General features: G+C 35.1%; 3 protein-coding genes and 2 long non-coding RNA genes across 5 annotated transcripts; 3 read left to right on the forward strand and 2 right to left on the reverse strand.

Annotated features, from left to right (window-relative positions):
- Positions 1-2,827: 2,827 nt before the first annotated feature.
- LOC128041947 (uncharacterized) lies at positions 2,828-4,515 on the reverse strand. Its single transcript, XR_008197126.1, has 3 exons — positions 4,474-4,515; positions 3,927-4,013; positions 2,828-3,128 (listed from the first exon to the last, which is right to left on the reverse strand). It is a non-coding gene; the product is annotated as an uncharacterized LOC128041947 (long non-coding RNA).
- Positions 4,516-12,111: 7,596 nt separating this feature from the next.
- LOC128041859 (uncharacterized) lies at positions 12,112-13,921 on the forward strand. The gene is made up of 2 exons (XR_008196781.1): positions 12,112-12,201; positions 13,678-13,921. It is a non-coding gene; the product is annotated as an uncharacterized LOC128041859 (long non-coding RNA).
- Positions 13,922-16,510: 2,589 nt separating this feature from the next.
- Positions 16,511-18,981, forward strand: LOC105772978 (12-oxophytodienoate reductase 3). Its single transcript, XM_012594518.2, has 4 exons — positions 16,511-17,083; positions 17,242-17,382; positions 17,733-17,863; positions 17,948-18,981. Exons 1-4 carry the CDS (start codon positions 17,007-17,009, stop codon positions 18,769-18,771), a joined length of 1,173 nt encoding a protein of 390 aa, XP_012449972.1. The 5' UTR covers positions 16,511-17,006; the 3' UTR covers positions 18,772-18,981.
- Positions 18,982-19,642: 661 nt separating this feature from the next.
- LOC105772980 (MOB kinase activator-like 1A) lies at positions 19,643-21,733 on the forward strand. The gene is made up of 7 exons (XM_012594520.2): positions 19,643-19,988; positions 20,329-20,377; positions 20,519-20,627; positions 20,724-20,817; positions 20,983-21,116; positions 21,209-21,372; positions 21,480-21,733. Exons 1-7 carry the CDS (start codon positions 19,963-19,965, stop codon positions 21,549-21,551), a joined length of 648 nt encoding a protein of 215 aa, XP_012449974.1. The 5' UTR covers positions 19,643-19,962; the 3' UTR covers positions 21,552-21,733.
- A 193-nt stretch (positions 21,734-21,926) lies between these two features.
- Positions 21,927-26,334, reverse strand: LOC105772977 (O-fucosyltransferase 35). The gene is made up of 9 exons (XM_012594517.2): positions 25,698-26,334; positions 24,970-25,089; positions 24,775-24,847; positions 24,555-24,625; positions 24,378-24,466; positions 23,954-24,086; positions 23,489-23,721; positions 22,787-23,263; positions 21,927-22,635 (listed from the first exon to the last, which is right to left on the reverse strand). Exons 1-9 carry the CDS (start codon positions 26,142-26,144, stop codon positions 22,437-22,439), a joined length of 1,842 nt encoding a protein of 613 aa, XP_012449971.1. The 5' UTR covers positions 26,145-26,334; the 3' UTR covers positions 21,927-22,436.

The raw sequence follows: 26,334 nt of genomic DNA on the forward strand, positions 1-26,334 counted from the left end.
TTTTGGCTCTCATTTTGCGGTAATGGATGTAAGAAAATTCTGATGTTGCACAGAAAATTTATCACAATTCACATAATGCGCTATAGGATAGGGCTTACCTTGCGAATGCCGTGGAGGGGAGAATTTCAGGGATGGACTTTTCCTCTGAATGGTGTGTATGACAAAGTCCCGTAACCGAACTGAGGACTACTTTAAACGCCGTCCACGTCCCAACTCTTCTTCACCACTTTGAGTATCAGTTTCGCTACTTTCATTTTCAGACTGCTGCTCATCTACATCAGTAGCTTGACTATCATTTGAAACCGCTACCTCATTCCATGCCTCGTCAAGTCCTTCACTTTGAGGGAGTCCAATTGTGTCGATCATGGACTGATTTGCAAAAGCTGTAGGAAAAGGAAATTGATCTTCAAAGAAAACAACATCTCTAGAGACAAAGAATTCCAGTTTTTCTAAGTCATATAAACGCCAACCTTTCTTCCCATAAGGATAACCCATGAACACACATTTTCTACTTCGGCTGGAAAACTTATCCCTAGTCTTACAGTGAGCGAAACACAAAGATACAAAAATCCTTATGTGACCAAAATCTGGTTGTCGACCATAGAGAGCCTTATATGGCGTCTTTCCATTTAAACCCGAACAGGGAGTTCGATTAATTATGTAACCTGCAGTCAAAATGCACTCACCCCAGAACTTGATAAGAAGTGATCCTTGAAATCTAAGAGCACGCGCAACATTTAAGATGTTTCTATGCTTTCTTTCGACACTCCCATTTTGTTGTGGAGTGCCGGTACATGAAGATTGGAAAATAATACCATGTTCCACAAAATAATTCTTCATGCAAGTAAATTCTTTCCCGTTGTCACTACGTACCATCTTTACTTGTTTATCAAATTGTCGTTTGATCATAGTGAAGAAATTTTTAAACATTGAAGGTACTTCAGATTTATTGTGGATCAAGAAAATCCACACACTCCTTGAAAACTCATCAACTGTTGTCAGAAAATATGATGCTCCACAAGTAGACAAAGTGTTATAAGGACCCCATAAATCACAATGTATTAATTCAAAAATATCAACTGCAAGATGTTCACTTAAAGAAAAAACTTCTCTAGTTTGTTTTGCTCGAAGGCACACATCACAACATTTATTCAAAATCTCATCCCTACTATCTCTATCTACCTTCGAAACAAGTTTCGTCATCTACATAGATGGATGACCTAACCGCTTGTGCCACATTTATAACGAGTTACCGGCAGTCACCCTCATTGCCTTGATCCTTGGAATTTCCCGAAAGTAGTAGAGTCCATCCCTTTGTTCACCTGTTCTAATCAGCATCCTCGAGGTACGGTCCTGTATAACACATAATTTTTCAGTGAACTAGATAAAGCAAGAATCATTTTCCATAAGTTGTGACACAGAGATAAGATTGCATGTCAAATTCGGCACAAATAGAACATTTCGCAACAATAAATCTCCTCCAATAGCAACAGATCCTTCCAAAGTAGCCACAGATTCACTCCCATCCTGTAACCCAAAGGGAAAATTAGGAATTTTATGAATATTATGTAAAAATTTTAGATTACCCGTCATATGATTTGACGCTCCTGTGTCAATAATCCAAGACAATTTCTTACCCGTCATCTTCTCAGTCGTAGTTGATCTCATACCCTTTAAGGTTTGGAGCAAAACTTGCCACTGTTCATTGCTAAGCCCAGGCAAAGTGTTTGCTTCAATATCATCAGTGCTAGCATTTGAAGATGATACTCCCCCTATGTGGGTCCGGACAGTATTAGCTCACTGCCCCCCTCGTCCTCGACCGTTTGATTGACGTTGGCCTAAATTCTTGCCACGGCTTCCACCCTTCATAGTTCCTAGGGGTCGATCTCCCCGCCATTCAGGATAACCAATAATAGCAAAACAATTATCAATATCATGTCTGGGTTGTTTGCAATGGGAACAAACCCCCCATTTCTCCTTACTTTCTCCACGGCCTCGACTTTGCACCGCCATAGCCATCACATCGGAGCAATCTTCCATCTCACGAGATATGGTCTTCACTCGTTCTTCCTAACTAACCATCGAATAAGCCTTGCTCAAGGATGGCAACGGATCGTTAGCCAAGATGTTGGATCTAACCGTGCTATATGTCCCATCCAATCCCATAAGGAAGTTGTAACACCCCTTACCCGAGACCGTTGCCGGAGTCGAGCACGAGACATTACTTAACTTATCTTACTAATTCGGAGCATAAAAATTTACTTTTGCAAATTATTTTCACTATTTATAGCAAAGCTGTCCAATTGCGCAGTAGTCACTAAATTAATTATAACTTGAGCTACAGAACTTGAAATTTAATTCCGTAAATTTTCCCTGAAACTAGACTCATATATCTACTCACCATAAAATTTTTAGAATTTTTGGTTCAGCCAATTAGTACAGTTTATTAGTTAAAGTCTCCCCTGTTTCACCACCTGACTGCCCTGACCTCTAGTCACTAAAAATAAGTTTTCTCACTGTAGGATTTTCATATGAAGTTCTTACTTGTTTCTACAGAAAATAAACTCAATGATAAATCTATACATATAAGCTATAACTCATAACCATTTTTGTACAATTTTTAATGATTTTCTAAACTCAAAACAGGGGACACCAAAAACTGTTCTGACCCTGTCTCACGAAAATTCACATATCTTAAAATATAAAATTCCTTTCGCTACACCGTTATTTTTCCATGAAAATAGACTCAACAAGCTTTAATTCCATATATCATTCACCCTCTAATTAATTTTATACTATCTTGGGTGATTTTTCAAAGTCACGTCACTGTTGCTGCCTGAATTCTGTTTCTTTGCAAAATTTCATCCTTTCATGATTTCCATACATAATTTATCACCTAGACTCTTATAACAACAAATACCTTCATACTTAACCATTTTAATAACCATACATCATCAAATACTTACACATCACTCATTAGCAAAATCATCATTACAAACATACAAAATAACTAAATCCCTATACATGCCATAACTCAAACGTGTTTCGATATAAAATACCGAGCAGTTGTAGTTGATAGTGTGGACGATCTCCGACTTCTTTAGGATCCTTGAAGTAGCTTTGCAATACTATAAGAGAAATAGAAATAAAAGAAGTAAGCATAAAGCTTAGTAAGTTTACTAGCAAATAAATAACAATATTTAACTTAAATAATTAAACTCAATGTCTATATCTCTAGTTTACTCTTTAGTTAATCTCATACTAGTTCTCTTACTTGTTTACTTAGAATACTTGTGTGCATAACTTACTCAATCCTTGCTGCATCGTTGAACATCAATTGATAGTATAATAAGTTCTTAAGTCTTACAACTTACCTGAGCTTGCCATTTATGCTTTAAACTGAACTTTCATGAACATGATTCATTTACAAGCCCGTTGAGCTACATTGGAATAATAAGGATACTCGGGTCTCTTCTGATAATAACATGCCAAAGCCATGTCCCAGACATGGTCTTACATGGGATGTTCTCATGTTGGTGCCCATGCCATGTCCCAGACATGGTCTTATAGGGGACCTCTCATCTCGGTGCCAACGCCATGTCCCAGACATGGTCTTACATGGGACCTCTCGTCTCGGTGCCCATGCCATGTCCCAGACATGGTCTTACAGGGGACCTCTTATGATCTTAAGGATGCCAATGCCATGTCCCAGACATGGTCTTACATGGGATCTCTTTACCCAAATGTCATGACATTCGTATCCAGTACCATCCTTATGTATCAACGGGACTTTTAAATTTTAATTCTCTATCATTTCATGCTTGGATCATCATCAAATAAATTCATAAAATAAATTCATAATTGCTGGAAATTAACAGCATTAATAATAAATATTGAAATATTGCATTTATTTACCGTAAACTTACCTCGGTACCAATTATAGCCAAATTCACCAACTTAGTCTTCAACTTTATTCTTCCCTTTGTCTAACCTCGAGTTTCGTACTTCTTGATCTAAAATAGCAAATTTAACTTATTTAATACTCACATTCATCAAAACAGCCCTCGACTCTAACTTTTTCAAAATTACGATTTTGCCCTAAACTTTTACATAATTACATTTTGCCCCAAGGCTCGGAAATTAAACTTCATCTCTTATTCTTTTTTTAACATGCTGAACATTTTTCCCTTCTATGGCAACATCAAATTCCCACTCTAACATGTACTTATGAACATTAGGTATTTTTACCGATTATGTCGTTTTACTGCTTTCACTTAAAATCGCTTAGCAAAAGTTGTTTAACATAATTTCTAGCTTCATATTCTATCATAAAACATCAAAATAAACACTTTTCACCTATGGGTATTTTTCCAAATATAAACCCTAGGTTAAATTATTGCTAGAATAAGCTAAATTAAGCTACCGAGATCTCAAAACGTAAAGAACATTAAAAGCGGGCTTGGGATCACTTACTATGGAGCTTGGAAGCTTGAAAACCCTAACTATGGCTTCCCCTTGCTGATTTCGTTCATATGAAGAAGATGAGCATAATTTGTCATCTTTTTCCTTTTAATTCATTTTAATTACTAGATTACCAAATTGCCCCTAACTTAAAAATTTTCTATTTCACTTATCTCATGTCCATTTTTGTCTACCAAGTTACCAATGGTATAATTACCATATAAGGACCTCCAATTTAAAGTTTCATAACAATTGGACACCTCTAACATGTAGAACTCAACTTTTGCACTTTTACAATTTAGTCCTTTTGACTAAATTGAGTGCCCAAACGTCGAAATTTTCAAACGAAAATTTCACGAAATCATTTTGTGAAATTGTAGACCATAAAAATATAAGAAAAATAAAATTTTCCTCATCGAATTTGTGGTCCCGAAACCACTGTTTCGATAACCTTAAATTTGGGTCATTACAGAAGTGGTGAACTTTTTCCTCTTCTCGTCGCTTTTCCAACTCGGCTGATAATTGACAAGTACAATTCCCGCATTTACAAGTCGGCAATTGATCAAAAATCGCCAATTCATCCCATATCAGTTTCAATTTTCCAAAATAATTGACAATAGTCAATCCTTTTTGCTTGCATTCTACAAGATCAGATCTGAGTTGTTGGATTCTTGGACCATTGGCCATTGAAAATCTCTCTCGAATATCATCCCACAAATCCTTAGCCACCTCGACATGAGATATGGTGGATCGAAGAGTTAGTTCAATGGTATTCCGAATCCACGAAACTAGCAACGAGTTAATGGTCCACCAATCTTCAATGTCGTCTGATGTATCATCTGGTTTTTTAATCGATCCGTCAATAAATTCGAACTTTTTCCTAGCACGCAACGCCGTTCGGAAAGAACGAGCCCATTCTTCATAGTTTTCCCCTTTCAATTGTACTTGAGTGATTGCAAGTCCAAGATTATCAAGCGAGGTTATACCGTACGGAGAAATCATTTTTCGCACAACCACCCATTCGCCGAATTTGTGACCGGAATCACCTTTCCCACCAGTCATTAGCAAAACTTTACACGTTCAAAACCTGCTCTGATACCATGAAAAAATAACAAGAATTGTGGAAATTTTCTCTGTATTTCATTCCTCCCAAAATCAAGAACATATATACACAGTAAAATACAAAGATAGAAACCAAAATATTATCTCCTAAACTTTAGCATCTAATCTCTTAATTAAAAGAAAATAGGTATACACAAAAACTACCATACATATTTACATAATTAAATCCAATATCTAATTTGTAATAAATATATTAATAGTTTAGTTTTTTTAAGCATAGAATAAAAATATTACTAATAAAATAACTAATTTAATCAAAGATGTAAAAGAATTAAGATAAAAGTAATAAACAATGTATAATTAAAATTTTATCAGATTTATTGCACTAAATTTATTAAGAATTTTTTTGAGAGGTTAAATATATTTTAAAATTTTTAAATAATAGAATAATATTTTTTGGGTGAAATAAAAAATTGAATAATTTAAAAGCCCTAAAAACTAAGATGCAAATTTTATAATAAAAAAAAAGTTTTTTACAAAAAATCCCATAATTTAAAAGAAAATTGAGGCGGGGTTGGGTCTGTCTCCCCCAACTATTCTCCGAAGTTTTAGATAAGGAATAAAATTCTCCAAACACTAATTTACCTAATCACAATAGTCTTGAAAATTCCAGATTTTACTTAAAAAGTATTGAACTCGATTGATAAGTTGGTAGATTCATGAAATAGAAGAATGGGTAGCTATGATCTACAGTCTCATATCTTACCTACTTTACGAATTTAGAAAATGAAGTGAAATAAAGAAGAAAATTTTCAAGCACACCTTTCTCTCAATAAATAACTAAAACTATATAAATTTATTTTAAGTATACATCATTTGTGGCTGAAATTCCCTGCATGTTTTGTCATCAACCTTTTATTCTCCACTATCAACTTACGGGTTTAACAGTATTTAAGTTTTTATTTCTATCTTTTATCCTCCTATTTAAATGTTGGAGAGGAATACGGGTAATTCTAACTTTAAAAGCATTTTTAGTTTTTCTTTTATAATGTACAATTAAAATATCAGTTAAAATTATTTCAGATTGAATTTTTAAAATTCAAAATCATAGCTAATTTCCAATTCTGTATCACTTTTCCAACTTTATTAATTAATTTTCCGAAAATGTCAGTCTTTACCCTGTTAAATGCACAACCTAAGCTTTAATCCCCTTCTACTATTTTTTTTTTTTTTTTTTTTTGTCTTCATTAAGCTTTTAGGGTGCCATAATTTGGGTTGTTTTCAGAACTTTCATAGAGCCCTGATGCAGGATAGCCATTTGTTTGCATCCACAAACAAGCCCATAGGAGTCTCCATCTATTCAAAGCTGGTTTACCATCACAAGTACTTTCTTTTGCAACTTGGATTACTTTGGACCCAATAAATTACCTTGGACCAAAGCATTAAATATTTCTCTTCTTTGGACTGAATCTGGATCAGCACAACCCATGTATTGACCTACTCCCCCCTCTTAATGCTAATATTACACTTCTCTAATCCACTTTTTAACTGTAACATCAATAAAGAATTAGCACTAATATGCTTTGGATTCAAATTTTATAATATAATTATTTTCCTAAAATAAAAGAATTTTGATCAATTGATTTCTGATAACAATTTAAATAATAATATATACAAATACAATTATGAAAAGAAATATTTTAAAATGAAATTAATCCAATCAAAAAAATATACGAGTAAATGTTAATTTTGTGTGAGTTTTAAGTCTGTTGGTATCACATCCAAATGTTTAATTCTATTAAATCTTTTCTCTCACCTTAATGTTTTTTTTTGAAGTTTTACCAATTTCAATATAATCAATCATTATAAGTACTAAATTAAATAACTAGCTCAACTCCAATTAATTAATTAACCTCGAGTTGAAATCATAAAATTTCTAGGATTTCAATCTTATCATTGAGTCAAGACTTTATTTGCGACGTTGATATAAAATTTGCATGTTTATTTTGATGTAAAAAATTATTGGATAAATTAGGCAAATATGTCGATTTAAAATGAAATTTAGGGAATTGGACCGATTTTTTAAAAAATTAGGAAATAGGTTGATTTGGGGGTGTTAATGTAAATGTGGTGAAAGCGTGCCCTATTGAACATGTCTTCATTAACATGGCGGGCCTACAAGGCAAAAGCTCACCCTATAGGCTTGCCATGTCAGCAACTGTCAAGCAGGTAAAATTAGGTTTAAATTAAGGACGTTGGATAAAAAAAATAAGGAAATAATATGGTCGTCAAGTCGAAATTTAAAAAAATCGAGAAAATTGTAATGATTTTTATCTTGAGAATCCCAAAATAACTTGTCAATTTGAACTTTTTCTTAAATTGTCTCGTCTTTTCCATCAGATGGAAGAGTTTGTGTAAAATGGATGTAGAATCTCGGGCTGAATTTTCCAAAAGCATGGTTATAACAAAAAAACGTTTTTCTTATTTGTGTGTAGTCATGTCCAATCTTTTCCAACATTTTGAAAAACGTTTCATATCTGATGGTAGAGTTTTCCTATAAAATGAAGATGATATGAAGAGGGTTTCCAAGTTAAATTTTGAACTGAAGATTTGCATGCAGAGGAGAAGATTGTTGATGTTAAAAATTTGAAGTTGTTTTATACGTTTGCTCGAAGAAAGTTCGTAGTTGTTGTAACAAAAGCTGGAATATTGGCCCAACAAACTAATTTAGTTCAAGTAAGTAAATAATTACTTCTTGTTATTCCCTTGTTTAAATTTGATTAATAAGTATTTATTTTTTGTATAATATTATCGTATTTATTTTTTATTAAACTTATGAAATAGGTTTTTATGGCAAAGATGAGTAAAAAAATTTTGTTATTTATTATGATGGTCAAATTCATGACATCAACATCGTGGTCATTTTTGTATCTACCCAATCTACAGATTTGGCTTCCAGCAAGAACATCGAACTAAACGAGCTTTTGTCAAGAGTTAGAAGAAAAGTCTCAAATTCAAGCCGGATGAGAATTTAGATATTGAAATATAGATACCTAACGCCAATGAACCCTATAAGATATGATGCATTTGAGCTAAATGGCAATTCGGAATGTTAAGTTAATGCTTAATGCGCATTTCTCAACTAGGAATGTTGTAGTAGAGTTATATGCTCGGTTTTTTGATGTAGAGGAAGGTGGTCTGAGTCCATCAACAGTTCTAATTAATATGTTTTAGAGTTTTGGCTAGGAACAAGAAGCAAAAAATTCAACGAAGAGGTCATACGATAGTTTCACGACATTGTAGCAAAGCTCGTATAATTAATACATTCAGATTAATGATTTTAAAAACATAATTACCTAATTAGATTAATTAATACCTTTCGGCCTATAATTTTACCTAACCTGTAATTTAGACCAATTTATCTTTCAATCTACTTAAACTAAAAGGGACAATTGAATTTCTACACAATAAGGTCTCATTTGCTCTTCATTGTCTAAATTTTAATTTCTAGAGTTGTTAATTCCAAATTTTGATTTCTATTCAATTTAGTCCAATTATTCGGTTTAAGCCCTAAATCTTAAGTTAATTACTCAAACACTTTAATTAACCAATTTCCCAAGAATGTTAGTTCCTATTCATCATAATCAAACAAAGCTCACTCACTTTCTAATTCATTTAAACAATTAAATAAACAAAAAGTAAAGAGGTTTAGAAATTTTTAGTTTAGATTTGTAAAGTCGTTGTTTTGTTGATTGTGATAGAGAGAACAAAAGATCCTTTGTTGGTCGATCCGATTGCAACTTTTAATGAAGAAAAAGCTAATTTGATAGCCATCCAACACGTCTTCCTTTTCTTAATTCGCATAGAATGAATAATTTCTTGAGCTATAAGGATGTTGTCTATTATATTTCGTCTAGCTATAAAAATGACTTAATTAGACGCAATCAACTTCGAAAAGATAGGTTTGAATCGATTGGCGATTAATTTTATCACCAACTTTTAAAGAAAATTACAAAAGCTGGTCAGATGAAATTAATTAATAGTGTTCGAACTTTGGCTTTTGGAGATCAAAACCAAAAGCGTCTTGCTAACGTTGCGATCCATGGGTCAACCTGAAAAGATACGTCTCACCCATTTGCAAACCGAATGCTCAACCACATGCCATTGATTTCGGAAAAAAATAGCATGTAAGCCATCCGATCTCAAAGCTTTCTATGGTCCCATATCAAAAAAAGCTTTTCTGGATTTCCCGTTAGAAACTTCCATAACAAGAGAATCAAGAATATAAGAAATCCAATTTAGAATATTTACCTATCAAAGGAAAAGTACCCCGTATCCACGTATCAGAAGAATATAGGTCTTAGAAAAAAGTAAGAGTCATATCTTGTAAGCGGTGCTCATCATAACACTAAGGGCGGGTTTGGATGGGCTGTGTGTTTATCTGCGATTAGTGTAAAAACAGCGATGGCGGTGAGATTAGATATTGTAGCGATACTGTAGCGTGAGACAAAAAGTATGCTAAACGCACCGCACCGTACCCAATCACCCATCCAAACTCACCGTAAGACCCATCATCGATTTTAATAGTTAAAATACGATTCATCTTACTTTTTAGTAAAGTTTTACTATGAAAGTATTTTGTGTTCCTATCTTCTTGGGATAACCAATCCCCTCGAGGCTTTTGCCTTCACAAAAGGTCCTAATCATCTAAAATGCGCTCAAGTTTAGCCCAGAGATCTAGTTTAAGATCAAAAGGGGAATTTGACCATTTTTTATCAAGAGCATTTTGGACACCTTTAAATTTTCGAGAGATGATGCGCTTCCTTGTATGAGTACTACCATAAAGCTCCTTATTCCATCTCTTCAAGTCTGAAGTGAGTGAATTAATGAAGTTCGTAATTGGAAGAGTGGGATCTCATCTCCTATTGATAAAAGAATTAAAAGCAGGATGTTTAGTCCATACTATTAAGAAGCGAAATGGTTGAGATACCTTCTTTTTAACAACGTCACCTAGATAGATGAAAAGAGGTATATGATTGAACTTTAGTTTAGGGAGATGGTAAACCAAAGCTTCTGGAAAATTTTGTTCCCACTCCATATTTCCAACTGTCGTATCAATTCTTTAAAAAATTCTCACCCTCTGCCACGTAAGTATAGGCCCTTTAAACTCGAGATCCCTTAATTTGTTATTAGCCAGAAAATTCATAAAGAGTGAACATCCATAGGTAACTGGTCGTCCTCCTCTCTTCTCATCAAATGACATGTAGGAATTAAATCTCCCACTAAAATCCAAGGTAAACGAGTTTGAGCAATTACATGAGTTAAACCTTGCCATAGAAACCTTCGTTTACTTCTATTAGGACTATTGTAAATAAAAGTAGCAAAACTTTTACAGACACCCTGCCCATCAATCCAACAGTGAATAAATTGGGGATGATTGAGAATAATGTCTAAATTCACAAAATTCTTCCAACAAAGCCATATTCCTCTAAAAAACCCCATAGATTCAATTCTTTAAGAGTAATGGAATCCCATTTTCAAAATAATTCCATCAGCTTTTAACCTATTAACTTTAATTTCCAAAACCGCAGCAACCTCAACCTCATAATCCTGAAAATAATCTCTAACCACATGAACAAATCTAGGGCTAGCACAACCCTAACAATTCCAGACAAACAAATTTAGAAAAATCATAAAAGATAGTTACAAGAAAGTACCGAGAAAGGCTTATAACTCAGCAGAGGTAGCTTCAATACCCTTCACTTCCATTGACTCCATAAGATCCTCAACAATCAAATTTGACTTTAAAGTATCAAGACTATAATTCATAGACTCAGAAATAGGAAGTTTAGAAAGCCCACGAACCTTAAACTTACTGCCCTTGTTCTTTAAAATATTAGGTGGCTTCTTCAGTCTTTAATTAACACTTCCCATCTGCCCATGTCTTTGTAAATCAAATTTCATGTCAATATCCAAGTTTCTTTCAGCCAAAGCCATGTCTTCTGGAATGTTTGGAACACTATTTTCGTAGAAAGAAACAACAAAATATGCTTGGTGTAACAACCCATTTTCAGTGGTGTTGGAAACAATGGTTTCAAGACCACATTTCTGACGAGTGAGTCCGTAAATATTATTATTTAATATTCAAGAGTCAAGTATAATGATATAGTGAACTTTGATTTGATAATTTTTCTTAAATAGATAATTAGTTAAGTACAAGTGGTTCGATCCTAAAGTCAAGTGTTTTGAAAAATGAGGTATCAAGACCTCGTTTCTATAAATCGAGCCCGTGAATATTTTTATTAAATATTTACGGAGCTTTTATATTGGTGAATTGAAGTTTGGTCCAAAAATTTTAGTGATGGGATGGTTAATTTATGTATAATGACTAAATCGTAAAAATTGTATAAATTAATCATTATTATATTATATTATTTAAATGGGAAAAATGGTAAAATTGATTGGATTTATATAGCTATTATACCATATTTAATTATGGTGGACAGTTGGATAGGTGTTTTAGTTAACATGTGTTAAAATAAATTAAAATTATATTATATTGTGTTAAAAACATTAAAACATGGTGGTCATCTTCACCATTTCTTTGTTTCCGCCGTTTGAAGAGAAATAATAATAGGAAGTCATGGTTAAACCTTTCCAACCTTTCCATCCATGCAAGTAAGTGATTTTCAAACCCATTTTTCGTAAATTTTATATTTTTGAAATCGTTATAGTTTTATCTAGCTAGCCCGGGTACTAAATCGTAAAACTTTTAAAGTTTTGAAAAGTTACCATTGTTGAATTTTGAGGTTTTTTATGTTAAATAGTTGAGTTTGAAGCTTTGGTGGAAAATATGACTATTTTATAAAGTGATTTTGTTAGTTTTGAACATCGGGATTAAATTGTTAATATCTTGAAATTTGTATATAATTTCTGTAATTTTTTATAGTACAAAGCCGTAATTGAATATATTTGAAGTTGGTTTAAAGTTTGGAGTCCAAATGTGGAAGGTATGATAAGTTTGATTTTATGGACTAAAATGAATAAAACGTAAAACATGAAGAAATAACCAAAAATGAAATTGAGCTTACATATATTTATAACATGTTGTTATATGATATTTGAGTGATTGAATTGAAATATATTTATATTATAGATCAAGATTTGAACAATACTGAAGGAAAATTATCAAGAAAAAAAGGAAAATTACGAATAGTCCATGTTGTCGTGTTTATTGTTGTTTTCCCAAGTAAGTTCATACACTATAAGTAAGTTTAATTTGTTGTTGAGTTATGTTTTAAATGTGTGCACTTGCGTTATTGGAAGTTTGGAGTAGTTATGAAATAATATACAAGTTGGTATTAGATTTGATTGAAGTGAAATAATATTGAATGAAAGTATTGAGATAATCCCAATGAACTTAGTAAAAGTCTCATATCTGAGGTTACGGGTTGATGCTCGATGGTACCGAGCTCCAGCATTTGTTACGGACTCGAAGATAGATGTAACACTGATTTAGCCTTAGACTGGTAATCTGTTGTCGTTTTAAAGGTTTAGCTTGGACTAGTAACCTTACATGTGTGTATGTATAAAGCCCTGGCCAGGCTATTTGTTGTGTAGGTTTAATCTGGACGAGTAACCGAGCACTAGTGTTTATGATTAGCTCAGACGAGCATTTGACATTTTTTTCACCTGTGTACTTAGTTCTTTTATGATGTTTCATTAGGTAAAAATAAAAGATGGAGAAATGTGGAAATATGAAATTGATATTGGCGAAAGATACATATGAGATGTGGAAATATGAAATTGATATTGGCAAAAGATACATATGAGATGTGGAAATATGAAATTGATATTGGCAAAAGATACATATGAGATGTGGAAAATATGATATGAATATGAGCAAAGTGATGTTTATAAATTGATTCAGAAAATATTATGAAGTGAAATGTGTAATTTTTTTATTTGGAATTATATATATGGTTATGATCCAAATCCCATTTGGTTGATGTTGTTGTGAATGCCATGATAGGTGAAATTATAGCATATTGATTCATGAAATTGTTAAATGATTAATGTAAGCTATTTGTTTATATTGTATGAGCTTACTAAGTATTTTATAATACTTACTCATTGTTACTACTTTCTTTGTAGATTGTGAATGTTCGGAGCGTGTCGATTGGATCAGCCAGAAGCACACACCTACCGTCTCTCAAATTCGGTAGTCTTTTGAATGATTCAATCTTGGTTATTTGTGGCATGTACATAAGTTGATCAAACACATGTAAAGGCACTTATATATGTTTTGGTTTGGATGGTCCTTGCAAATAAGTACATATTCTATATGGTAACTTGTTGGAATGATGTTTTAGTTAATGTAGAGTTTGATATTTAAACTTGTGAAAGTGAGTGGCATAGTTTAGAAGTTGATATGTTTATGATCTAGTTACTATAAGAATTGATATGTGCTTATAACTTTGATTGTGATGGTGCCAAATGTGGCATATTGGTTGTATGTTTAGTTGGTTATTAAAGTTGAAGTTTTGGCATTGAAATGTACATGTTTTTGGACAGGTTAAATTGGTTATGGAATGCCTTAAAGGTTATTTTGGAAAGGTTGATTGTATTGTGCAACATACGGTCTATTTGTTGTACACAGTCTAACACATGGCTGTGTGTCACACACGGGCTTGTGTCACAGCCATGTGCTTATTGAAAGTTATGGGACATTTTCACACACGATCTCAGTCAGTTACACGGTTTAGTCACACGGCCGTGTAACTTCTTGTCACACGAGTTCAGCCTGGCCACACGGCCGTGTAACCCTGTTTGTAGATTTTTTTCTTACTTTTTGCTAAGTTTTCAATTAAGCCCTAATTTGTTCTCAGGTTGGTTTAAGAGCTTTCGTAAGCTCGATTAGGATTCAGATTAGTTTATAAATCATGTTTTGTATGGATTATAAAATGATTAATTGATTTTAAGTCTGATTGTATGTATGTTGTGAATCAAGCTAAACTTGACTTATGAATTGTTTTGTTGATTTATTGAATATTAAAGTCAGAAACATGTGTGAATTGTTCTGTTAACTGTTGTAGCATCCTGTAGCTTGGGTCTGGCGACTGGACCTAGTAATGGGTGTTACACTCGGGGACAAGAAAAATTTTCATCTTCCTTTCTACTAAATTTTTGGACTTCGAGATAGACTCCGTCGACACTTTAGAAATGACAATATTGATCTAAGGCTCATTGTTTAATTCATTACACTCTAAAGTGAGGATTGGGATTTTGGGGCATTTATCTTCTTGGATCGAATTTAAAACAGTGGCAAAATCCTTGTTGGACGAGCCCATTGGTGTAGATGTCAAACGATGTCTTTTTTGCTCATTTTTGGTCAAGGATTTGAGCCCAACAGAATTGTTAACCAATTGGCCTGCCTTAACCAAATCTAATTTGGATGGTGTAGAAGTTACCACATTACTCAATGAAACCTGACTTTGGTTTTTAACTTGGACAACTTCCATTTTTTTTTCTTCCCTTTAACAAATTCAATCTGTTTAGGAAGAGATTCCTTTTCAACAAGAGGATTGTCATAAATAACAATCCCATTTTGTTGACCACTACCAGAATTCATGGGATTTGGAATATGATTATCCAAGATTTTAGCTTCATCATCCCGTAAGTCATGCAATACATTGAACCTAGACGCATGTTGGTTTGTCGGTTGTCGCCCTCCCTTCACTGTTTCAAAATTTCGACTATCTCTCCGTTTTCTACGCTCAACAAGCATCCACAGTCCATATTTATCTTAAGTTTCCTGATAATCTCAATTAGGACGAAAAGGAGTTGGTACAAAGACATTCTCAAAATTCTTTTTTCGATCAATTGCAAACTTCATGACATGACATGATTTTTTACTATGCCCATAGAAAACAAAGGAAAAACTAACATTAGGAAGAGACTTGTATTCAATCCGTTGAACTTTATCCTCAATTTTGATATTGGAAATAAAAAGTTTATTGAGGTCTAAAAACACTGCCATCTTGGCAAACCGACCCTGAAAACTATTATCTGTATTATCATCTAGTCGAACAACTAGACCAATCCTATCACCAGTGGCTTTAACCAATTTCTTCTTACACATATATCCTGGGAGACCCAGAAGGCGTATCCAAGCAACAAAATTATGTGGATATGGTTGTATTGTTGAAAAATTTTGTGTCCATGGTTGTATCGTTAGATACTATCCAAAGATCACCCACAGACCCTCAATCAGAGCTTTATTATAGTCTTCTATTGATCGAAACTTCACTAAGAAATAATCATTCTCTAAATCCATCAATTTCAGAGGTTGAGAAGGTTTTCATAGGGAAAAGAGTTTGCTGGAAAGCATATTAAACCATATCTTCCTTCCCAATAACTTGACGATAATTGATAAAGCCATGCGTTTCCTCATGATATGATGAACACAATCAAAAAATTGAATCAATGGCATACCATCCTCCTCACCCGTGATGATATCTCCATCAAGCAATTCGAAATCACCATCGTCGTTGGGGGTGCTCGAATCTTTGTTCTCCCCTCCTTTACCAATCAATGCATTATTGAACTATCCTCTATCCGCATCTAGTACAACTGTAGGGGAATCAACGATCATCACCTCATCTCCATCCATGCTATCTTCTATAAAACAAACATTCTTGGTGGCTTTGTCCACTGCTGATTCAATTGAAAAACTTGAAGAATTGACCATCGCAATAACAAAAAGACTATTTAAGAGAGAGAAAAGAGCCCCAAATTTATTTTTTCAAGTATAATACTTTTTCTCTTTTAACGGATAACCCTAACTGAACCATTTAAGTTCAAATTAGTACAATTATTAAATCTAATAATTTATTAATTTATTATAATTGTAACTATGCAGACGGTGTTAATTACGCATAATCGTGATATTAACAGAATTAATGAATTGCAAAATTGTTGTTTCACCCAGCCTTTTTTTGTCAAGTGGGAACCCTCACAGTTGTAACTGAGCTTTGAGTGTTGACTCGTACTTCTTTGCAAGAGAGAGACAACTATTTGTTGCCACAGTTTTTTTCTTTTCAAAGCAACAACCAGTCGGCAACAGTGATTGCCGGCGGAAACATATTTGCATCAAGAATCGCCACTGTTTAAATCAGCACATGAAACCCATGCCATAAATAGCACCCACCGACTCCTCCGTCCATCTATCTCCAATCAAAACTCCCCACGCAACTCATCAAATCAAAACAAAGGATTAAATTTTCAGCTATAAAATACTCCCGCAACCCCAGCCCTATACCGTCCAATTTTATGCCACATGCTTATATTCTCTCACCCTAAATTTCTTTATATAATTAAGTAAATCATTCTAGTAACTGTTGGTTTTCCTTACTTTTTCAACTGGAGTGTGTACTGCGGATAAGTTTTTTTCATCTTCAGATCAAGTTCGTAGGAAGGTAACAATGCCGGAAACTCAATCTCAAGGGACCCCAACGCTCTTCTCTCCTTACAAGATGGGCAAGTTCAACCTTTCTCACAGGTCTGTGTTTCAGTTTGTCGGGTTTTTTTTTTTTTTTGCATCAGATTCCTTGATTTCGGAGGGGCTTAGATCCTTGTCTTGAGGGAACTTTGGTTGTCAGACACGTTCTACCGAAGATTTCCGGGGGTCTATTGAGTTTGGTTTGAATGTGATGGCAGGGTGGTGCTGGCGCCGATGACTAGATGCAGGGCGTTGAATGGAATCCCAAGGCCAGCGCTCGCTGAATATTACACGCAGAGGTCGACTCCCGGCGGCTCTCTAATCACCGAAGGGACACTGGTGTCCGACACTGCAGCTGGGTAATTTCGTAATTGAACCAAAGCCTGATACGACTATTCCACCAATTAGTTATGCCACTTTCTAGTCTTTTCCATCAAACAGATAGCATTTGCCCAATGTTGTGCCGTTTTGCATATTGGAAGAGTTTTTATTTTTAAATTAAATTGAATATGAGATAATAGGGTTGGGAGATGCAATGCTTCACTTCAAATATAATCATTTTGTATATGATATAATGGTACCCTTGTTAGTCTTTTTATCCCTTCCCTGTTACTAAATGATTGTTCCAATAATATCAGATTTTCATAATATTGAGTTATCCAGATTCCTGGCATATCCTAAATTGCCTAATGGTGCAATGTTGAAGCAGTTTCCCTCATGTTCCTGGGATCTACAATGACCAACAGGTGGAGGCATGGAAGAAGATTGTGGATGCTGTTCATGCAAAAGGAAGCATCATTTTTTGCCAACTCTGGCACGTTGGCCGTGCTTCACATTCTCGTAACTTCCATCACCCTATGCATTTCCCCTTTCTTTCACCATTTATTGAAATATTTTATTTGCTTATTTTGACTAATGAAATAGTGTATCAACCTGGTGGGGCGGCACCCATATCGTCAACAAGCAAGCCTCTCTCCAACAGGTGGAGAATTTTGATGCCAGATGGGAGCTATGGCATATATCCTAAACCTAGAGCTCTACAAATCTCGGAAATACCAGAGGTTGTCCAACACTACCGCACGGCAGCTTTGAATGCCATTCGAGCCGGTTTTGATGGAATTGAGATTCATGGAGCGCATGGATATCTCATCGACCAATTTTTAAAAGACGGGATCAATGATCGCAGAGATGAGTACGGTGGATCACTGGCAAACCGATGTAAATTCTTAATGCAAATCGTTGGATCCGTAGCCGAAGCTGTAGGTGCAGATAGAATCGCAGTCCGAATTTCTCCCGCAATTGATCACCTCGACGCCACTGACTCTAATCCGCTCAACCTAGGCTTAGCCGTGATAGAGAGGCTTAATGAGCTTCAGCTGAAATTGGGGTCGAAACTCGCTTATCTTCATGTGACTCAGCCTCGTTATCATGCCTATGGGCAAACTGAATCAGGCAGGCACGGTAGTGAAGATGAGGAAGCTCATTTAATGAGGACTTTGAAAAGGAGTTACGAGGGAACTTTCATGTGCAGTGGTGGATTCACAAGGGAGCTCGGGATGCAAGCAGTGGCTGAGGGTGATGCCGATCTGGTATCGTATGGCCGTCTTTTTATATCGAATCCAGACCTCGTTTTTAGGTTGAGGATCAATGCGCCATTAAATCGATACATTAGGAAGACATTTTATACGCAAGACCCTGTTGTGGGGTACACGGACTATCCCTTCCTGGTAGTACAATCACGACTTTGATGTGCAATGGCTGTGCTGTTGAATATATGTTAAAATTATGTGTGAAATAGGAGAGTCTAATTTGATATCAAACCTGTGTCTTGGTTTTTGTACACAATTCTGGGACTACCCTAAGCTCACCTGCTCAGATGTAACCAAACAAAACTATTATAAAATCCATGGAATGTAGTGGAAGAAATGGTAAGTAGTCCGAGCCGGGACTTATCTGTAGATTGGTTTGCTGCAGAAAGAATGAGAGCAAAGATAGCAAAAACACAAATCCAAAATGATTGCTGCATCCAATCCTATCATTACCCCAATTATTGCTTCTCTTTCGAATTTCTTCCTTCTTTTAAACAAATACCCATATCTGATTTATTAATTTCAGATTTTTTTCCTTTTTTTAATAATAATAAAAATAAGAGGGAATATACTAAGTAAGAACTACTACTTTGGGTCAAGGGTAGAAAGCCATTTGAATAATATAAACAGTATATTGGACCATTAAGTAATTGCAGGCTTAAAACATTGAAATGGTCCAATCAAAATCCCAATTCAGCCCCAAACGTTGAAATACAAATCCAAAATCCAGCTAAGACGACCCCACCCTCATCCCAACTAAACTCTATCATTTTTTGCTAAATTTAATCATATATTTTCTTCTACCCTCATCCATAAAATTCATTATAATAATATAAATATATGTGCAAAAAGTTGTTTAACTGTATATGCCACTGTCATTATATGTTTAAAAAATGAAAACAATCTAATTAATTAATGAAAAAAAACCATATTTTCAAACTATATTGTGGGAGGGACTTTGTATAGAATTAGACCAAAAGGAAGCTTGAAATAAGTGGAATAGAATGCCAGGTAAGCAAAGGCCAAAGGGGGACGGGGACTGCGACTGTGTCTGCTCTTCCCTCTGGCTATGCTCTGTTCTCTCATATGTTCTGTTCTTTAACTGAGACAGAGCTCGCTGTCTTTGCCAGTCTGTCATTTATCTTCATTCCTTTTTTTTCCTATATATACTAATTTAATAATGTTTTCCTTATTTTAATTACCAAAAACCTTTCTCTTCTCTCCATTTATATATATATAACCATATACGGCTTTCTTGTTTTCTTTATCCTCTGTTTCCAGCATTTTTATTTTACAAACACAAAGAGGTTTTAGCACCGTTAGCAAAACGTCAACGTTTTGTCATTTTCCATGAGTCTCTTCGGCCTCGGTAGCAGGTTCGCACCCATTCAATTACCCAAACCTTGTTTCTGTGTCTTTTTCAATATGGTGGTGATCTCTGTTTTTTTCTTCTTTTCATTATGTGTTTTTGTGGTGATGATATATATGATTCATACATGGAGTTTTCGAGAAACAATTATAGAAAAAAACCCATTTGAATAGTGGTGATATTTATGACTTCATTTAATCCATTCAACTTCATGATTGAAGTTGTTTATTGGTTCTACTTTAGATGATTGATACTAAGCAAAGGATTTCGATACTTGGAATCCTTGAAACTTGAAACCCTTTCTCCTCATAAGGATTGGCTGATCCTTTGTTTTTTGCATTATGCAGAAACCAGAAGACATTTAGGCCTAAGAAGAATGCTCCATCAGGAAGCAAGGTTGGAGTACTGGTTCCCTTTCTCTTTTTCTTGTTTCGAGTTTTACCATTTGTTAAACTTGTGTTTGGGGTCATTGGGTGCTTTCAATAATATTATATGAAGTGGATGAGCAGCAATTTTTCAATGAAAATGGAATTGCAGGGTGCTAAGCTTCAAAAGCACATTGATGCAACCTTGGGTAGTGGGAACTTGAGAGAAGCTGTTAGGCTACCACCTGGTGAAGATATCAATGAGTGGCTTGCTGTAAATAGTAAGAATCTGAGTTTAAAAAACTTCTTTGCTAGAAATTCTTAATGAACTCACTATCATTGGAACTAATTTTCTCTCCATTTCTATTTTCATGCAGCGGTGGATTTCTTCAACCAGGTGAATATCCTGTATGGTACACTGACTGAGTTCTGCACAGCAAACAACTGCCCAACTATGTCAGCAGGACCAAAGTATGATATTACTTAGTATAGTTTGCTTTGTTAGGTGAAAGTATTGTTGATGTGCCTCTGGCAAGGGCCCCTATGGTTTACAGGCCGAGGGGTAAACCAATGAGTCTGGTATTGTTCAACAGGTATACATAAAGATTGAAATTGGTTGGTTTAATTGGTTGGCAGATATGAGTATAGATGGGCAGATGGGGTTACTATTAAGAAGCCTATAGAGGTATCAGCTCCCAAGTATGTTGAGTATCTGATGGACTGGATTGAAGCTCAGCTAGACGATGAAGCAATTTTCCCACAAAAACTGGGTTAGTATTGTAATATATCATGTAATGAACCAAATAAAATGGAAGCTATTGTCATTGTTGATGAGATTGCTTTTGTTTTTGATGGAGTACAGGGGCACCATTTCCACCGAATTTCCGAGATGTTGTGAAGACGATATTTAAAAGATTGTTCAGAGTATACGCCCACATTTACCACTCACATTTTCAGAAGATTGTGAGTTTGAAAGAAGAAGCTCATTTGAATACTTGCTTTAAACATTTTGTTCTGTTTACTTGGGTAAGTTTCTCCTTTTCTCAAAATCCCATGTGCTTTTCATTTTCATTGCTCAAATGATGATATGATTATGGGGGCCTCCATATCTGTAACATTGTCATGTTATGCAGGAATTCCGGTTGATTGACAAAGGAGAACTTGCACCTCTGTCTGATCTTGTGGACTCTATTTTGCAGTTGTAGCCTCAAGGATTCACCCTTTTCTTTGAATATTTTGGATACCCTTTTTTTTTTTTTGCGAGCTTCTATTTGCTCATCTAGTCTTTATTTAGTTTTTTTTTTTCTTTTTTTCGGTCTCCTTTGTCTTCCAATGGTGTGTCTTTTCTTAATTAGAAATGAAGACAAGTTTGACATTATTTATGATATTATTTGGATCACAGTTGATATTTGAGGAACAAAGAAAGTAATCAAGCAAGCATTGGGTCATAGTTTTAGTTAATATTTGAGAGACAAAGAAAGTAATCAGGCAAGTAGTTTATGAGTTTTGACATAAGAACGACTTGTTACAGAGGTCATATATGTAGGAACATATTTATAAGATATTATCAAAAAGTAGAATTTAACACCAAAATCATATTTTTCGTTTTATTAATTAAACATCCAGATGTAATACAATTCAATCAGTATTGTCCTATAGTATTTTTCATAAGTTATTCAAAACTGTTTTTAACTTTGATCAGCCACCTCATTTATCCCATCACCACCCAACTTCTTTACAGCCATAACCTTAAACCAGTTCTAGTATAAAAATAAATGTTCTCTAGTAAAAGAAAAAGGAAGTAAAAGAGGAAAAAGTAACATTTTCTTTCTCCAAGGGTAGTTTGGTGGATAGGATGTTTATCTTTACCGGTGTCTCTTGAGATTTCTATGACTGAGCTATCTGTTGTGGCTTTGCTAATTCCTCCATTGATGGATGATGCTGAATCAATATGTTAGGTTACAAATGACCCACCGGTTTTTCCCTTTGACCAGGCATTTTGCAACCAATGAATTGAGTCATCCTTTTCGGTCGAGCTTTTACTTTCTGGAGCATTGAGACAAAATTACAGAAGCTGTGTTTTAGCTTTTCTATACTTCTGTTCTTTCACAGATGCATCCAGGAAGCGGATTTGCGTAGAAACTCTCCTCCTGTTTTGGGAACTCCCCAGACTCTCTATAATAGGGAGATCCATCTCGATCTTTGTGAAGCTTTTTCACTTTGGAACTGAATTTCTTCCAAGAAATATTTCCCTCGTCATAATCATCCACAAGTTTTACAAAATTCATCCTGCACCAACAGATTGATGTTTATTTATTCACATTTTGCTCCAGAAATGGCAATGATTAGATGGCTGTAAGAGCATGCATTCAAGAAAACAATGGAAACAACCTGATGAAGAAGGTTAAGAATTGTTGAAAGCCAACAGGTAGAAAATTACCTGTCTGGGTTGATAGTTTTCTTGAAGTTCTCAAATCGCCTATGTCCTTGAACTGCCTTTGCCATATTTCCATCATATGTATAAACAAATACATCACTCTTAAGGGCAACAACGTAGTCTAAACCAGCCAACATATTCTGGTGATTCTTAAAAGGTTCCAACTCCTCGACAGTAGAGAGGGAGGAATGCGAGAAAATGTTAGGAAAATCCTCCTTAAGAGACTCCATACTTCCATTTCCGTAAGCTTCACCAGCGACCAAGTAAATTCGAGTGCCTGACGGAAAACCCAATGCTCTGAGCAAGAGGGAAGTCTCCCTGGGGGTCAGTGGACAGCCACCAAGTAATCTTCTTTCTGTTCCATTAATCTCTTTTTCCTTCCAATGGCCAACTTCATAACGCATCCTACGAAGCTCATCATCTTCTTCTGCAGTCAAGCTATGACTGCAGCCAGTGAATGCCAGCATATCCTTCTCATATCTACAAAGTAAACAAATAAAAGCAAGAACATACATCAGCCTTGACTTATTCACAATAATGTGAACTTAATCGATATTATAGTTTATCATGAATGTAAAAATGATACCATACACACATCCATTTTCATGAAAAGAAATGCTTACTCATGCCAAACCAAACAAGAAGAGTATGGAGTAAAGGGAAAGAAGTATTTCTATACATAATAAATAAATTTCTTTTACTCGCCTCAAATGGAGAGCAAGATAAGGGCCACCATTCTCACGCATTCTAGATATCAAAGTGTCTCCAAGTTTTTCAATTGGAGCTGAATATTTCAATGCCACATAATTTACCCGGCACCTTAGCCTTTGAATAGATCTTGGGATATCATTATTAGCAAGCCGAGAATCTGTGTGAGTAAAATAGATTACTTTATGCTGCTTCAACAATGGAAGGACTTCTGCCTTGTAATATGTAACCTAAATAAAAAAATAAATGTAAGATAGTTACTCTAGTCTCATAAGGAACCAGTAAAGTACATACATGTATCACAATAGATATGGTTTGACTGAAGCAAAGCCACTCGTATGAATGGGCTGCTCAACTTATTGCCATATCAGGCAGAAAACAGAACCAGCCATCCTCTACAATAGGTGCATTCTGTAGTTTCTGTATAGACAATTGGAAATGCAAAGATAAGTTTATACTAGCCTTAGACCAAGATATCGGTGTTTTGTTAAAAGGTTCAATTCCAGCATACTCCGGCGGTATTGTCTCAACTATATGGACATCGTCCTTCAGGGTCACAATGAAATGCTGCCAGTCAAACAGATCTTTAAAGCCACTGCAAATATATCAGACAATGTGTTATATGATATACAGATAAATATGATGCATACCACGCAACAGTCTTATGTGACTAAAGTACCTAAACATCAGATGTCAAGAATGTCACTTGGAATAACTATAAGTTAGCCATTCGTTAATAGCAAGAGAAGTAGGAGATATTCATATCCAGATCATGTAGATGAAGGTTATTAGCTTATGCATTCAACAGAACCAGTAAGGAACTGATGTACTGATAGGTGCAAAACAGGCAATCCAAAACATTAGCACAGCACACAAAGAAACTAACCTTTCATCAGCCCAATATGAGGTGTGATCAAGCGAGGGCAGGACAAGTGTTGCTTTCATAACCTTAGCAATAGCAATCATATCACAGATCTGCATTCTAAAATTATTGATACATCAGAAGATAGAAATAATAAAAGGTTAGGCTATAAAGACAATGAGAAACACACAACAGACAGACCCCAAATCTCATCTGATTCAAACCGCCATTAGCATTTACAAGAATGTAGCCATTTGTCTTTGCATCTATCTCTGCCAAGAAAGCAACAATTAGAAGTTTAGAACGAATGAAAACATAGAAGTTGATAGCAAGTTCCCAATACACAAAAACATCAATATATCTGTGAACACACACATAAAAGTAAACAGGGAGTGTTAACAAAGATGAAAGACTTCCATACTTTTCTGATTCTCTGAGTGGTCAATACACTGCGTGAAATTCTCGCTATTTGGTTGAGACCAAATACCTGAATGCTGGAAAAGAAATGGAAAATATCTGAAAATTGTTTATTGGTAAACAGAATAATCAACTCTAAGTTTCTTTGCATACAAGCGTACGTGAGGCAATAAATTTAAGATGCAGATTTTAAACTTACATCAGTTATGTCTGATGTCAATGTCATCAGATTTTGATCTGAATCACTTCCTCCGTACCCATAGTCATGATAGCCTTGATCCATTAGCCTTAGTCTATTGGTGGAGGACTCAGATAAACCCTAATCACAACGACGGAGATAGCACATTAGCAAGGAAAAAATCTAAACCACGTTATACAGTTTATCTGCCATTAGAACTTACCTTGTGCTCTGAGAAAAGAAAAAAATACATGGAGTAACATAAAATTAAAAACTTGACACTCAAAATTCTTTTCCAGTGATATAAAAAGCATGCTTGTTAGTCCTCAACTATAAACCAGTTGAAAATTCAATTTCAGTATATGAAACGGGAATACTCTGGCTATAAAAATCTAGGTTCAGATACAAGCTTTGATCCAAATATACGGGGTAGGGGTTATCCAGGAATCGAACCGGGATTGGTATCAACTTATCCACATTTCGAAGAAACTTTAAATTGTCTCGGATTGCAAATATATTACTTAAGCAATTAATATGCATACTCCCTAGTTTCTGCTTTGTACCCATAAATATGGCAATAAGTACACAAGACGATCACCCATTAATTTCCCAAGCATGAGAATTAAAAGAATCTAACAGTCGCCAAAGATAAACAACATTTTTCACATTGATCTATCAACATTGAATAGAAGTGCAAGTCAATTCATAAACAGCTATCACAAAAAGCTACGTAATATTCATGAAAGTACCTGATTTGATGTAGCGGTTTCGATAGCAGATCTAAACCAACCAGTAGCACAAATCCTGAAAACACCCAAAAACAAACAAGCCCCACAGAAAACCAAGAACATCCAATGCCCGAGCTTCTTCCTCTCTTTCAACCCAAATTCCAGAACCATAGATCCAACGCTCGGCTTCCTTAACAACCCTTTTCTTTGGCTCAACCCATCAATTGAAACCGAACCCACAGCCACAACTCCAACCTCCGATCTGGGTGAGGTTAACGGTAGATCAATCTCATGATGCACGCTCAAGTTATTGTTGTTGCTTCCGTTAGTGTTGGAAGAACCGACGGCGTTATTGTTGCGCTTGAAGGAGTGAGCTCGGCGAGTCATTGGACCCGAGAAACGCGGGCTGTTAACTCTCTGTGAAACGCCATCACTCGTGTTGTGGTGGTGGTGATGGTGGTGAGCCATGTATAACTTTGGTGTACCTCTACAATCTCACTCACTACACTTGGTATATATTGGTCTATGTAGTAATCGAAAACTAAGTTTTCAATTAAACCTCCATTAACAAGAAAAAAGACTCTGGGATTTTGGGGTCTGAAATCAGAGACTTAGAAATTTCTAAAAACAGAGCGTGTGTTAGGACATGACATGAGTG

This window comes from Gossypium raimondii, chromosome 6, assembly GCF_025698545.1.
Source record: "Gossypium raimondii isolate GPD5lz chromosome 6, ASM2569854v1, whole genome shotgun sequence".
Lineage (NCBI taxonomy): Eukaryota > Viridiplantae > Streptophyta > Magnoliopsida > Malvales > Malvaceae > Gossypium > Gossypium raimondii.

Bases quoted from the DNA above. Each gene is read 5' to 3' on its own strand.
- LOC105772978 (XM_012594518.2), top strand. From the start codon at position 17,007: ATGCCGGAAACTCAATCTCAAGGGACCCCAACGCTCTTCTCTCCTTAC. The intron at 17,084-17,241 runs GTCTGTGTTTCA...ATGTGATGGCAG, and splicing joins AAGTTCAACCTTTCTCACAG to GGTGGTGCTGGCGCCGATGA. The intron at 17,864-17,947 runs GTAACTTCCATC...CTAATGAAATAG, and splicing joins TGGCCGTGCTTCACATTCTC to TGTATCAACCTGGTGGGGCG.
- LOC105772980 (XM_012594520.2), top strand. From the start codon at position 19,963: ATGAGTCTCTTCGGCCTCGGTAGCAG. The intron at 20,628-20,723 runs GTAAGAATCTGA...ATTTTCATGCAG, and splicing joins TGAGTGGCTTGCTGTAAATA to CGGTGGATTTCTTCAACCAG. The intron at 21,117-21,208 runs GTTAGTATTGTA...GATGGAGTACAG, and splicing joins AATTTTCCCACAAAAACTGG to GGGCACCATTTCCACCGAAT.
- LOC105772977 (XM_012594517.2), bottom strand. From the start codon at position 26,144: ATGGCTCACCACCATCACCACCACCACAACACGAGTGATGGCGTTTCA. The intron at 24,087-24,377 runs GTTAGTTTCTTT...ATATATTTGCAG, and splicing joins TCATATTGGGCTGATGAAAG to TGGCTTTAAAGATCTGTTTG. The intron at 22,636-22,786 runs GTAATTTTCTAC...CTGTTGGTGCAG, and splicing joins AAAACTATCAACCCAGACAG to GATGAATTTTGTAAAACTTG.